Source organism: Phaseolus vulgaris, chromosome 11 (assembly GCF_051622355.1).
Source record: "Phaseolus vulgaris cultivar YP4 chromosome 11, ASM5162235v1, whole genome shotgun sequence".
Taxonomy (NCBI): domain Eukaryota; kingdom Viridiplantae; phylum Streptophyta; class Magnoliopsida; order Fabales; family Fabaceae; genus Phaseolus; species Phaseolus vulgaris.
The window spans coordinates 8,516,799-8,532,319 of NC_143508.1; the positions used below are offsets into that span (position 1 = coordinate 8,516,799).

The 15,521-nt window shown below is 26.7% G+C and overlaps 2 protein-coding genes across 2 annotated transcripts; one reads left to right on the forward strand and one right to left on the reverse strand.

Moving 5' to 3' along the window:
• Positions 1 to 2,363: 2,363 nt before the first annotated feature.
• On the reverse strand, positions 2,364 to 3,115 carry LOC137833503 (cyclin-dependent kinases regulatory subunit 1). Its single transcript, XM_068641849.1, has 3 exons — positions 3,063 to 3,115; positions 2,913 to 2,973; positions 2,364 to 2,537 (listed from the first exon to the last, which is right to left on the reverse strand). Exons 1-3 carry the CDS (start codon positions 3,113 to 3,115, stop codon positions 2,364 to 2,366), a joined length of 288 nt encoding a protein of 95 aa, XP_068497950.1.
• A 7,703-nt stretch (positions 3,116 to 10,818) lies between these two features.
• On the forward strand, positions 10,819 to 15,112 carry LOC137824541 (uncharacterized). Its single transcript, XM_068630205.1, has 4 exons — positions 10,819 to 11,189; positions 11,903 to 12,877; positions 13,994 to 14,041; positions 14,288 to 15,112. The coding sequence occupies exons 1-4, from the start codon at positions 11,013 to 11,015 to the stop codon at positions 14,699 to 14,701; spliced, it is 1,614 nt and encodes a 537-aa protein (XP_068486306.1). The 5' UTR covers positions 10,819 to 11,012; the 3' UTR covers positions 14,702 to 15,112.
• The last annotated feature ends 409 nt before the right edge of the window (positions 15,113 to 15,521 follow it).

Here is a 15,521-nt window from a genome sequence, read left to right on the forward strand (position 1 = left end):
AATAAATAAATAATCATTAATATATATTATCTTGCTCTTATAGTTAGGATAATGTTTTCTAGATATATGCATGCTATAAAGATTTGAATGGATTCCGATGATGATTATTTTAATTCATATCCCAAAAAAGGATTGTTTTAATTTTTTACTACTAAAGATTGATATGCAATCTCCTTTCCCAATGATTTCACAATGAATATTATAAATAATGAATGTTCCATTTAAATAACTTAAATTTTACAATATCCATCTTTTTCATATCCCACTATGTATATTGTAGAGATTTGTGCTCTATGATAAAAAAGATAGAGAAAAATGTATAAAATAAAATAAGAAATATATTAAAATGAGATAGAAAAATGTAATATTATAATATAATAAATATAGTTTTTATATTATTATAAAAATAGAAATTAGTCAATTGGTTTCTAAAATAGATAAAGTTTTAGAAATTCGAAGAATGAACTTTTTCCTCATAAGATTTTCCTCTTCGAATACTTGGTTTTAATGATGTTCATTTATAATTTGTCTTGATTCTTGTTACTTAATTATTGGATATTTTTTTTAAATTTCTTTAATCTTATAAAAAATGAAGAAACAAAACATGTTAAGTATCATACACTTGCATCTATCAGTTATAAACTTGAATGATTTTTTTATTTGTTACATGATCTTCAAATAATTTGTTCTAAACTTACGATTTTATTTTGTGATAACCAAAATACTTTTCATATTGTTGTCAATCCAAAATCTTAAGAACACACCAAATATTTGAAGATTGACTATCACTTAGGCATAAAAAATCTAAGACTAATTTAATGTAATTACTTCGTTCTCCTCCTCCAATCAATTATTCGACATCTTTATCAAAATTCTCCTACCACAACTTTTTCACTCCAATTCATTCCAACTGGAATTGGTTGACATTTTCCTAATTCTACCTTGTGGAAACTATTAGAGAGACAATATATACAAAATGAAAATAGCATAATAAAAAGTTTATACCAAAAATATGATGAGTTGTGTATAGGATAAAAATATAATATTTTCTATTTACTTTTATCCTATTAAATCATCATCAAATTCAAAATATTATTCATTTTAAAATTTGAAGTTCCGTAACAATATTTTACTCATAATTACATCAACACCAATGGTTTTATAGAAGGCACCAGAAACCTGGCTTTGGAATATCTTTATCCCTTTCCCTTTATATCAACATCATAATGGTTCATCACATTTTTACAGTTTGAATATTTGAATCATGAACCAGGAAACCTAGTGTGCCTCTTCAAACACATTCATCATTTTTTTTATTTTTCACTTTTGAATATTCATGGACACTTGGTACTCTACTTCGCTTTGAACTTTTTGGTCATAAACGAAACCTTTCTTTTATTGTTTTATTAAAAATTAAAATATTATCTTTATTATTCTTTAGTGAGTAGGGTCTATAGAGGGTCATCTTTGTAAGACTCCACCACTTTTTTTTTTTCTTCACTTCTTTCCCTCCTATCCTATCCCAAGTCATAAAGTTAAAGGGCAAAACTTTAGTTTGGTGGTTGGAAATTTAGTTAGTTTCTTACTTACTTTAATACAACAAAGATTTCTAGTGGTTCATTGAGTAAAATATTTACAATCATAATGTATAAATAATTATAAAAGTCAATCATGTTACCAATAAGTCAAACAGTAATGTAAAAATTCTTTACATATAGATATATTTTAATTAATACTACAAGAAAATCATTAAATAAAAACCAATTTTAGAGAAAAAAATTAATTAGTTGGTATAGTGATTAAATTAAAGACCATTTATTTTAGAAACTAAAAAAATTATTGATTTTTAAATTAGTTTCTATTGTTGATAAATAGTTTTTAAATTCTAATTAACAACCAAGATTTTTGCTATCAAATTTATAATATAAATAATTGGTAGTTAAAACATTGGTAGTTAATTAAATACCAATTTAAAAACTATTTATCAATATTATAAACTAGTTACTAATTATTTTTTATCTTTGAAATTAGTTTCTATTTAATGATTTTCTTGTAGTGTAAATTAAGTTTTCAACTCTTGAAATTTATGGGTTTTTTTTATATTTTATACTGTCATTTTTTTTTATAATATTAAAGGTGATATTTAAAAACAATAAATTGGGATAAAAGCTATATTATCTTCTCAAATTTGTGTATCACTTGAGATTTGTGTGTATTATTAATACAATATCTTTGGAATAAAACATACATAAAAGTGTGTTTTCCAGCAACCAAACCAAAACCTTATTCTAGGACACATAACAGTCTTTTGTCGATTTTCCTCGAAAAACAAAAATTAGAAATGATTTTCAAACAACTTTCTGCTATTCTGAGATTTGTATAACAGTTTGGTCCTGGGCCTGATCTTGGGCCTTGTTTTCCTGTTGGGCCTGATAATTCAAAGGCCTCCTGAAAAGGAGTATTTGTGGCTCAGGTCGATGAATTGCGTAATGAACCCACCCACGGCTCTGCCGAACCCCAATCGCCCTGTACTCTTTCTGTAACATTATTCAATAATATTATTAAGATTAATTATCGTATTTAAAGTATTATTCATGTAATATTATTTTAATGAATTAAAATTGAAACACAAGATAAAAAGAACATATATTTAATATATTTTTATTTCAACGTTTATTAAGAAACATATGTTCTTAATTTTTTTTATTCATAATCAGGACTTGAACTTGAATATCAGAAAACTTACCATAACTTATACAAACTAGTTAACCAACTAATACCCTTTTGGTTATGCATTTAGTTTCTAGTAAAAGAGTAAAAACATATCACTTTTAAAAATAGCATTTCAAAAGATTAAGACCAAAATCGTATTTTTTTTTTATATATGTAAAAAAGAAAAAGTAATTACTTACTTCAGAGAGAAGTCGATTTTTGGGAAGAAGCTTGGCGATTTCAGGAGGCAGAATCACATGTCTGAAGAATAAATTATAAAAAAAATTCCATAAAATTAATTTAATCAGAGAGAAAATGAAGCAAATAAAATAGAATAATGGTTTGTATACCTATATTCATAAGCATCATCGAAGTACTTATCAGAATATGAGATTTCCTCCATCCCAAATAATTGCAACTTTGCTCAATTCAAACTGCTAACAAAAGTTTCAAATGAACAATTGAATAATCGAAAATAACAGAAATCAAAAGGGAAAATAAATGGAAGTAAGATATTTTACATTATAGTAGTTACCTGAGAAGTGAGAGTTATATGTATTATATAATGTACAAATTGTGCATTGGTGACAATATTTACAGAGAAAACAGCTTGAGTTCATCTTCATTTATTATTGGAGATCTAAACGTATTGAGATTCTATGTTATTGACTAAGACAATTATTTGCATGAAGTAATTGCAAATATGCTGAACTGATTTTTCTAATTAGATGACATATATGATACAGATTTGTTGACTAATTTTCCTTATCACACTTTAAATTAGAAAGATTGGTATGTGATTTCATTCTATTGTTCTCTTTTATACTATGCATATACATATGTGTGTATGTATACATAGTAGGTACATAGGGATTATCTTAGCAGATGTTTTCCATTTTTAATTATTGATTTTGTTCCTTATTATTTTATGTCTTCATTGAATAAGACTATCGTGTGTACAATACACACAATTACAAACAATCCTTTCAATAAATATAATTTATAGTATTATCTTGTGGAAAGTGGGTAAATGTTTGGTTGTTTCTTTTATATGATGTTAGTACCATAGTAGCACTGAGTGATATGAATGCTCCATTTTTCAATACTTCTTGCAGCATCAGCCCATTTAGTTGTGATAAAATGTCCATTCAGTTGTAATTAAATGTCACCTTAGATTTTACCAGTCTGTATTAAACTGTCAACTGCAAATTTTGATATATATTTTATCTGGAATAAATTATTTTAGCAATGTTTGTCTCGAAAGAAATTAAAGTTGTTGTGATATATTACGAATATAGTTCCACGTCTTTTAGAGATAAGGTAAATGATAGTTTATATATATATATATATATATATATTTTAATTTATTGAGACTTCTTTTAAGAACAAAATCGTGAAGGAGCATTGACTTCTAAAATTGACAGTACTTCGAATGTGGTGATTAATCAGAGGGATGTTGTTATGCGAATATAGTCTCACATCGTTCAGAAGTTTAAGTCAAAGACAATTTATGTTCTTCTTCCTCCTCTTGCACATTAAAGTGTCTTTAAAGGAAAAAATGATGACTTGTAAATGAAAACATTTATAACATGTTTATTTTTCTATATAAATATAATTCTATCTATTCAATATACACAATAAATTTATTTTATTATTCTTTTAATATGCTTAACTAATATTAATTTAATTTAAATTACATTGGTCATGTCTTGGCTAAATACTATATCAAATAAAAGTTGAAGTTTCGTAAGTAATTAGTCAACCTAGTGTGTTTGATATATTTACACATAAAAAGTTCTTATTTCTAAATCATTCACTTAATGAAGTTAAAATTATAGAAGAAATAAATTGTTTAATTTATTCTGTCTAGTGATAATTTAACTTGTAAAAACAAGATAATTGTTATATAATATAGAGAGTGTGTATTTAGTCTATAAAAATAGTGTGTACTTAATAATTAATCACTTAATTTTAAGGGAAATTAACAAATAATTTTAAATATGTAATTCTTTTTAATATAAAAATACTCGCAATTCGCTATAATTAGTGAAATCTTTGCTGTTTATAAAAAATAACTTTATGAAAGTATTTATTAGTTTTTTATTACCTAATATATCTTCTATTGACTTTCCTTTAGTTAAAATAAATTATGAATTCATTTTAAAACCTTTATACACTCGTCAACATCAAGTCAGCAAGTTAGTAAACATTAAAATTTATTTAAACTTATTTCTAAAGCAGTTTCTTTCAATAGGGTGTATATTTCTTAAAAATTAAATATCATTTGCATCAAATACATAATCGAAGGTTTATACAAATAAATATACTAAATTAAATTCTAATTATTAATATTTAATTTACAAGCACCCATCTCCTGTAAAATCATATATTAATTTCTTCTTAATAACAAAAACAGAAATCGTAGTAACATGATATTTGTACTATTTTTGGTTATATTGTAATTTGTTGTGAACTCCATTTGTTAAGTGTAGTTACGTATTCTTTATTATTTAATGAGATACATATGAAACTTTATTTGATAATAAATTTTATAAAAATAATACAAACATTTATTATTAATATTTTTCAAAATCAATAAATAAGGTTTTTTCCGTTATTTGTACATTATATAGTTATTTAATTAAGTACATTTCATAGCAACATAAACATTTTAGTATTGTTATTTATCAAAATAAAAAGATAAACATTTTTTCATTATTTTTATGCGATAATAATTTATTATATGCATTTATCTGCCTATTAAATGGATTAAGTTTTTCATTTATTAGTAATGAATAAAAACAAGTTAAAATATTTTTTGTCACTTATCTTTATTACTAAATTTAGTTTTTTTTTTCTTTTCCTTTTAATTGAACTATTTTACGGCTCAATTCCCTATCTAGCACCATTTATATCTTTATTTCCCTATCCAACACCCTTTTGTTTTTATTTCCCTATCTAGCACCCTTTTGTTTTTATTTCCCTATCTAGCACTCTTTTATTTTTTATTTCCCCATCTAGCACCATTTTAAAAATAAATAAATAAATAATAAATTATTATTTTTTTAATAATTTTAATTTTTGAATGCATTAAAAAATAAATATTTTTAATGTATAAAATAATTAGAAATATAATTAATGAATAAATAAATGAATTTTTACAAAATAAAAATAAAAAAGTAATAAATTAAAAATGTTTAGTTTAAAATTATTTTTTTTAAATGAAGAAAATAAAAAATTAAACTATACACCAACATAAAAGTTGAATCTATAAACATAAATTAGTATTTATTTTTATTATTATTAATGATATAATCATGTTAATTTCAAGTAAAAAATACAGGACATAATTATTAAAAAACCAAAGTCAATTAGTATTAATGAATAGTGAACACATAAATAATATTGAAGTGTCTACCCTAAATGCAAAATTCTAAAAAAAAGCTAATGCAAATGCTACACTTAGAGCATTAAAAAATAAATATTTTTAATGTTTAAAATAATTAGAAATATAATTAATGAATAAATAAATGAGTTTTTACAAAATAAAAACAAAAAAATAATAAATTAAAAATGTTTAGTTTAAAATTATTTTTTTTTAAATGAAGAAAATAAAAAATTAAACTCTACAACAACATAAAAGTTGAATCTATAAACATACATTAGTATTTATTTTTATTATTATTGATGATGTAATCATGTTAATTTCAAGTAAAAAATACAGGACATATTTATAAAAAAAAACCAAAGTCAATTAGTATTAATTAATAGTGGACACATAAATAATATTGAAGTGTTTACCTAAATGCAAAATTCTAAAAAAAACTAATACAAATGTTACACTTAATGCTTAAAAATGAGAAGAAAAAAATGCAAAAATAAATAAGTCTAGAAAATAAAAACAACAACAATAAAATAAAAACAAAAACCATAAATAAATAAATAAAGATTGCAGAAAAAATAATAATAACTAAAAACATAAAAGGTATAAAATAAAGGAAAAACAAAATAAGATAAAGATAAAAGATATAAAAAAAAATCAAATAAATCAAAACAAGATAAATATAATAGATATAAGGCGATATTAAATAAGTATATGTTGATCATGGAAAATAAATAAAAGATGAATATGTTGATCATAAAAAAGAAAATAAATAAAAGATGATCATTCATTTGATATTTTCTTCAGTGGTACATTAAATAGTTTGTGCAAAATGAAACATAATTAATGACGAGAATTGCACAACCAGTAATTTTTTTTATAATTTTAATTTTGAATGCATTAAAAAAATATATTTTTAGTATTTAAAATAGTTAGAAATATAATTAATGAATAAAAACATAAATAGAAATAAATGAAGAATGGCAGAAAAAATAATAATAACTAGAAACATATTAAATTACTGATCATCTCTCATTTATTTTCCTTTTTATGATCAACATATACTTATTTAGTATCGTCTTATATCTATTATATTTATCTTGTTTTGATTTGTTTGAATTTTTTTTATATCTTTTATCTTTATCTTATTTTGTTTTGCCTTTATTTTATATCTTTTATGTTTTTAGTTGTTTTTTTTTTTCTGTCATTCTTTATTTATATCTATTTTTTGTTTTTATTTTATTGTTGCTGTTTTTATTTACTATACTTATTTTTTTATCTCATTTTTAAGCATTAAGTGTAACATTTGTATTAGTTTTTTTTTAGAATTTTGCATTTAGGTAAACACTTCAATATTATTTATGTGTCCACTATTAATTAATACTAATTGACTTTGTTTTTTTTTATAAATATGTCATGTATTTTTTTTACTTGAAATTAATATGATTACATCAGCAATAATAATAAAAATAAATACTAATTTATGTTTATAGATTCAACTTTTATGTTGTTGTAGAGTTTAATTTTTTATTTTATTCATTTTAAAAAAAAAAATTTTAAACTAAACATTTTTAATTTATTACTTTTTTTTTGTAAAAACTCATTTATTTATTCATTAATTATATTTCTAATTATTTTAAACATTAAAAATATTTATTTTTTAATGCATTCAAAATTAAAATTATTAAAAAAATAATAATTTATTATTTATTTATTTATTTTTAAAATAGTGCTAGATAGGGAAATAAAAAATAAAAGAGTGCTAGATAGGGAAATAAAAACAAAAGGGTGCTAGATAGGAAAATAAAAACAAAAGGGTGCTAGATAGGAAAATAAAAACAAAAGGGTGCTAGATAGGAAAATAAAGATGTAAATGGTGAGGGAATTGAGCCCTATTTTACTTCTCAGTTATTATTATATTGACATAATAGTTGCTTTCTATTATTTTGAAACCCGATTTCAGTGGATTTAAACGGTTAAGTTTCTCTCATTAAATTCAAACCATGAAACTTAAACAATGTTTAAAGAAAATAACGAATATAATAAAACTAACATAAATAATAAATTTCACATTCAACTGAACATTTTAATAATATATTTTTTTGGAGAAATAATCAATGCCACACAATAAACCGTCACAATACGAAAATTTTATTTAAATATGTTGAATATATATGTATTAAGAAAAATGTATATTTTATTGATGTGCCACCCTCAATAACTTTTTTTAAAAATGATTTTTTTATGTAACCATTATATTATAATATCCTGATCATTTATATAAAAATTTATTAAAATTAAATAATGATACAAAAGTAATAAAATAATTTTTAGTATGTTATGAAAAGTAGACACTATGTTGGTTTTTGATTTATTTAAATATAAATTTAAATAAAACATTAAATAATTTTATATTTATATAATTTTTATATTTAACGTTAAGTTTTGAAAAAATCAAGATTATTTCTACATGTTTTTTCTTAAAAATTCACTATAAATATAACATTTTCGGTTATATCATAAAATTTAGGATATATATATAATTTACACACTTACTATCGTCACATATTTTAACAAAATAAACACAAACCATAGGCTAAACTATATTTTTGAAATTTTCAAACTGATTATTCTAAAAAAAAAAAATCCATATATCTTAATTTACATCAAAATAGATTACTTAACAATCAAATGTTTATGTTCAATTCTCATATCACATAATCTTATCACAACATATGAATGATCACATTTCATTAATTCTAAAATACTAAACAATCAATTGTCTATTTTTAGTTTTCATATCACAATGTCAACAATTCATTAACATACAACAACAAACACATGACTATACTTTTGCAAGACTCATGCATTAATTCAGATTCAAAGATTTGCAATTGTCATACTATTCTCACTGTGATATCTTTTTACACTATCACATATACATATGAATCAATTCAACCCGTATAACAGGGTTAATTCATATGATATGCTATGACCACTTATTTTTTAAACCGTGGACTCAATCATATGAATCTTCTTCAACTCTCACCACACATGACATCTTCATGTATATGATTCTAATATACTAGTAGAGTCAAGATACCTCATTCTAGACCAATTCTTAATTAATGCACATCCTAACAATCTCAACATGGTATTTCCTTTCTTGGAAATATTGTCTCTCGTCACATTTCCACATGATTAATAGTTCATCTCACTCATCAACATTAATCACATAATGTTTAGGATGAATTTCACAAATTAATTATTAACTTCATTTTTGTTCATAGAATAACATATATTTCACTTAACAAAATAAATCATGCAAGAGAATTTCGAAACATCTGAATATGTCACCTTCACATCTAAATCTTCTAACTTATAGTTTTATTAAAAGATAAAACTAGCTTCTATTACCTGATTAGAAGGATGAACACTCACAAAAGCTCCAACTCCTAAAGAAATCATGAATAACCTAACCTAAACCACAAAGTCATGATCAATGATTTCGACATATTCCTAGGACCTTGAACTAACATAGACTAATCTTGGAGCTATAAACACTGCATGCAAAACACATTTACCCATGCGAATATAAAACTCAAAACTGATTCAAAAGAAAATAAACTTATTGTAAAAAAATTATGATCAGACAACTTTACTCTACTTATCGCATGAGTCTAAAGACTTTGTCAAACGGATGAAGAATGAAGTTAGAAATATAGAGAAGGAGAAAAATAATGATTATTTAAAAAAAATAAATTCATATATCATTTATCTTTTAAAACTATTTTTTAGTTCTTACAATAAAAGTTTGTTAAATAAATTATCCCTACACAATTTTCTTTTAATATAAACATATTTTGTACTTATTTTGATTTATTCAAATTGATATAATATAATTTTTAAAATCCATTAAAATAAGAATTATTTAATAGTTATACTAATATTAAATTAAAATTCAATAGAATTTATAACGTGTAATCTATACCATTTTTATAACTTTCTCTGGTCTCATCTGGTGAGAAAAATTGATCTTTAATAAATAAAAAAGAATCTATTTATTTATTTAATAAAATAAATAATTGAATAAAATTTCTTTATTTTAAAATACCTAAATATTTTTTCAAATAGCGGTTACATAATTCAATACTATTTTTTGTACAATTATATTTGTATATAGATACATATATATTTAAATTGTATTATTTTATATATTCTAATTAATTAATCATAAAAATAATAAATTATAAATAAAATAAAACTATATATATTTTAATGCAATAAACATATAGTTAATATATAATATGAATTATTTATGTTTATATTTTAAAATTATTAAAAATAAATATAAGTTACTTATATGTTAAAAAGCAATTAAGCACTATAAAATATTAATTTTTTTTTTTATGTAACTATCATTATATTTTTTCTTAAAAAATATAAGGATATAAAATGTCTTTTGTACCACTGGTGTGTGATAGAATAATGATATATATATATATATATATATATATATAAACTAATTTTTGAAAACTCAATTATAACTTTTTTATATTTTATATTTAATTTGTACGTAATTTGGTTTTAGTTGGTGTAGTTATCTTGTTTTAAATTTTAAAAATAACTGTCAGAAATTTTTAAAAAATGTAACTGGTACAGAGAAAACAGAAGGAGTAATAAAAAAACATGAAGTTTGGAGATGGATATTAATTTAAAATTCCAGAAGTGTAGACTCTTTTATTATTTTTCCATTTTCATAATTTTAATTCCTTTATGGTAGCCACGATAATAAGAGTTCCTCTCACACTCATTCTCAAATTCCGTTGGTTTTATTTTCCCGGTAAAGTTCAAAAACCCTAACTCCGATTCCCCATCTCCGACTCAAAGAAATTGGGATTTCTAACCGAAGCATTTAATGGAGAGGAACGAGAATTACAGTTCAGAGGAGGAATGCATGGAGGATTATCGGCGTGGAGGCTACCATGCCGTTCGAATCGGCGATGCTTTCAACAATGGCCGCTACGTCGTGCAGAACAAGCTCGGTTGGGGCCATTTTTCCACCGTCTGGCTTGCCTGGGACACTCTCAATTCGGTGCCTCCACTTTTCAACGCTCTTTGGTTTTCATCTTATCATTGCCAACTTTATGCATTGTTGATGTTTTTGGACTTTGGTCACTCACTACGTTGAATTGTTAGTTCCTCGTTTTTCGGGAACTCCGTTGCGTTTAGTTGCTTCCCTGTTTTCATTTCGGGTGATGTTTTTCGAGTAATGATTATGAGAATGTTACAATTTTAAAACCTTGAACTTAGGGAGCTAAATGAAAATTATGTGACGCTATTTTTAGGAGTCCCACATTGAGTGAGTATAGGTGAGTGAAGCGGTGAAAGGGAAATGGACCATCATTGGGTTGGAGTAGTGAAAGGATACCATTGACTCCGGGTTTTTAGAGGAAAATGTTAGAGTCCTAAAATATGGTACTGAAGCCTGAGACTCTCTTACTTAATGGATTAGTCAGTATAAAACTTACGCTCTTAATTAATCAGATGTCGCGTTGAGTATAGCTTTGTACTAAGTTTCGGAATAACTCAACAAAGTTACTAAATATTAGTTGTTATTGGATGCCTTTATACTGTCTGTGCATGCAGTATTTACTGTGGTTTTTATCAGTGGAAACCTGTAAACTGAAAATGAAGTGACACAAATTAACAAAACAAACATCCACCATGTTTCACTTGTTGCTGTTTGTAAGTTTTGAACTTTGGAGTTTGAACTCTCTTGCTGATAGGAAACATTTTTGTTTGTAGCGTTTTGTAGCCCTTAAAATACAGAAGAGTGCGCAACATTACACTGAAGCTGCAATGGATGAAATAAAGATTCTCAAACAAATAGCCGAGGGGGACCTGGATGATAAGAAATGTGTTGTGAAGCTTTTGGATCATTTTAAGCATTCGGGGCCTAATGGACAGCATGTCTGTATGGTTTTCGAATTCCTGGGTGACAATCTTCTCACCCTTATTAAATATACTGACTATCGTGGGGTTCCTCTCCACATGGTTAAAGAAATCTGTTTTCATATTTTGGTGGGCTTAGATTACTTGCATCGTGAGCTTTCTGTTATACACACTGATTTGAAGCCAGAAAATGTGTTGCTTCTGTCACTGATAAATGCATCCAAAGATCCTAGGAAATCGGGTGCTTCACTCATCCTTCCTAATACGAAGGATAATGCTGCGTCTAATAATGGGACTCACCAAGAAAATAAAATTTTGAATGGAGATCCACTGAAGAACCAGAAAAGGAAAATAAAGAGGAAGGCTAAGGTAGCTCAAGGCTTTGTTGGGAAGGAAACTTCAGAGGAAGCTGAAGATTATAAAGGACCCGAGCAAGAAGATTGTGGGAATGATGTAAAATCAAGTGTAGAATCTGTTGAAGATAAACCTGATAGTTCTTTGAGTAAAGATGAATCAACAAAGACTTTTGAAAAGGATGTTTCACAAGGAAGTCATAGTCATATGAGTAGCAGCCGTTCCATGAAAAAGAAGTTGCTGGCAGCTGTTGATCTTAGGTGCAAGCTGGTTGATTTTGGTAGTGCTTGTTGGACTTATAAGCAATTCACAAATGATATTCAGACAAGGCAATATAGGTGTCCTGAGGTTCTTCTTGGATCCAAATACTCAACCCCAGCAGATTTGTGGTCCTTTGCTTGCATTTGCTTTGAGCTTGCCACTGGTGATGTTCTTTTTGATCCTCACAGTGGTGACAACTATGATAGAGATGAGGTAATTGCACCTGTTTTCTGCTAAAAACCAGCTGGTTGGCTTTATTGTGCTGTCAAGTATCACCATCATGCTTACAACTATCATGAACTTTTTTCTATTGAGTGTTTTCTTAACAGTGTGGAAGTTTTCTTGTGCTTAAACTTTTTGGTTTGGTTGCTATGCTAATACAATTCAATTCTGTATCTTTTTGTGCATTTGTTGCATGCGGGTGAATGCAGAGGAGCATAGTTCTTCATACTTTGAACAAATATCTGTTTTTTTAAAAGGAAAAAAGGCAAATGCTATCTTTTGGAAACAATTATATGCAATGAGAAGGCCGGGTAAAATATACTCTTTCTCATAGAAATTTAAAAATTATGTTGCTGAAAGCCTTGCTTAAACCATAGAGTTTGTAATTTCTAATTTGACAATGGGAAATATATTATGGGCCCTGAGGGTTGGGAACAATAATACAAAGGACATGCCCATGGCAGTTGAAGAGCAGCTTCCCTCCTAAACAGATTAGTTCTCTTCTTCTCCCTGGATCAATAATATTATCATGCTTGTGCCTTAATTCTTTTTCATTTATATCAGCATTCTTTGGAATTCAATTTGTATTTGAAAATTAAGAAAAACATTCATTGGGAACGTTGCTAACTTTTGTGCAGAATACTTATAATAGTCAAAGAGCGATTCTTTCCTGCTAAGGATATTTAACTCTCTGTACTCGTTTTTATCTTCTGAAGGATGAAATGGAGGATCTTGACGTTTCTTTTAGAAAGTTTCTTGTGTCCGTAGCGTAGCTTTTTGAAATCATTAATTGGCCTACTCTCAATTTTTAATATGTTTTGCTGTTACACTGCTGGTTAGAATGGGGGCTTCATTATTCTTCTTTGTTTGGTTCTAATTTATGAAATCGTTAAACAAATTGTGGGAAAGAAAATATACAGTGAAATCAATGGGACTCAATTCCCATGTTGTTCTGTGTTAACTTATATATTTTTCCTTGCTTTATACTTACTGGAAATTTTGACATCTATTTTAGTGGAAAACCATATTTGAAAACAATGCTGTCTACCTAAATTTAAACTTCAATTACTGTATTGTTTTGGTGTTATTTGGTCGTTTGTTTTACAGGACCATCTGGCATTGATGATGGAGCTTGTCGGGAAGATGCCTCCGAAGGTATGGATGTTATCTCCTCCAGGAAATTTTGAAGTTTATTGGTATCTTTTTAATTCTGTATATTAAAGAATCAATATTCAAATTTAAACTTCGTTTCAGACTATTTTCCAGATCGTCATGCTGTGAATTTTACTTGCAATGAGTTTTTCTACTTAAAAAAACTGAAAAATAGGGTAATTTACTGTATTTCATTTTCAAAATTGGTCAATGTTGATATTGCAAAATTTATATAAATATGCCCTTCAGATTGCACTAGGTGGCCGCTATTCTCGAGAATTTTTCAATAGACATGGTGACTTGAGGCACATCAACAATTTGAGATTCTGGCCAATGAATAAGGTGCTGATGGACAAGTATAATTTCAGTGAGCAAGACACAAAGGACATGGTTGATTTCCTTGTTCCAATGCTTGATTTCGTCCCAGAAATGAGACCAACTGCTGCTCAGTGCCTTAGTCATCCATGGATGAATGCAGGTCCTCGTACTCTTCAGCCCTCAATACCTACCGCCCAACCTGATGCCATGAATGAGGAATTGTCTGAAAGAAGGAAGAGGGAAGCTGCTGAAAAGGAGTCAGTGGAAATTGGTTTGAGGAACATAGCCATTAAAGGAACTTCTGAGCCTCTCAAAGACTCCCAACCTCTAAAATCATCGAAATAGATATAAACTGGCTTGTCTTGGGGTTATATGCAAACCTGTTTTGTTTTCATGGATACGTTTTTCTGGCCTTTGAGCTTGATATCCATGGAATTGTTGCATGGGGCATTATATGCAATGCAGGTCAGACGAGGAGCTTCTGACTTAGGAAGCTCTTTCTGGGCCAAGACTGCTGGGTTTCTGCTGTATTGTTGTAACATAACTTCTTTCACCTTTACTAGCATTACAGGTGTAGGTGTAGCTTCAATTCAATGGATCAAGTGTGCTAAGTTATACAAACTATGATTTTTTTGTGCTTGGAACTTCTTCCTATATTAGAGTTGTGTCTTTCGGAAACGCAATACTTGTTTGTGAGGGGGGAGGAGGATTGTCCAATTGTACATTTTAAATTAGTTGATCCTTGATTTCTCTGCATCAGCCTTTGTTGCATGCTTAGTTTGTGGGACATTTAACTTTGGTTTCTGTTCATTGTATATAAAAAAAGAGATTGAATATTTTCCTGGATTTGAATTACCAAGTCTAAGTCGCAAAAAACTTAAGATTAGGGATTCCCACATCGATGACCCTTGGTAGCGCCAGGGTGCCACAACGCTATAAATAAAATGGTAGTCAATGAGCTTTGTTAATCCATTAAATACAGTTTAATAAACCTTTCAATCCATTAACATTCTTATTCTTGGAGTTTGTCTGAACAATTTCCCAGGATTATATTTTCATCTTCCGAAAACACCGTGCTTTAGGGGTATGGATTGTGCAAAAGTAAATGAATGGTTCCTGAATTGTCCATATCAGACTTTTTTCCTATAATTTTCCATTGCATGTG

Coding starts and splice junctions, on each gene's coding strand:
- LOC137824541 (XM_068630205.1), top strand. CDS start 11,013: ATGGAGAGGAACGAGAATTACAGTTCAGAGGAGGAATGCATGGAGGAT. Junction 12,878..13,993: donor ACAACTATGATAGAGATGAG/GTAATTGCACCT, acceptor TTTGTTTTACAG/GACCATCTGGCATTGATGAT. Junction 14,042..14,287: donor TCGGGAAGATGCCTCCGAAG/GTATGGATGTTA, acceptor TATGCCCTTCAG/ATTGCACTAGGTGGCCGCTA.
- LOC137833503 (XM_068641849.1), bottom strand. CDS start 3,115: ATGGAGGAAATCTCATATTCTGATAAGTACTTCGATGATGCTTATGAA. Junction 2,974..3,062: donor GATGATGCTTATGAATATAG/GTATACAAACCA, acceptor TTTATTCTTCAG/ACATGTGATTCTGCCTCCTG. Junction 2,538..2,912: donor AAAATCGACTTCTCTCTGAA/GTAAGTAATTAC, acceptor ATAATGTTACAG/AAAGAGTACAGGGCGATTGG.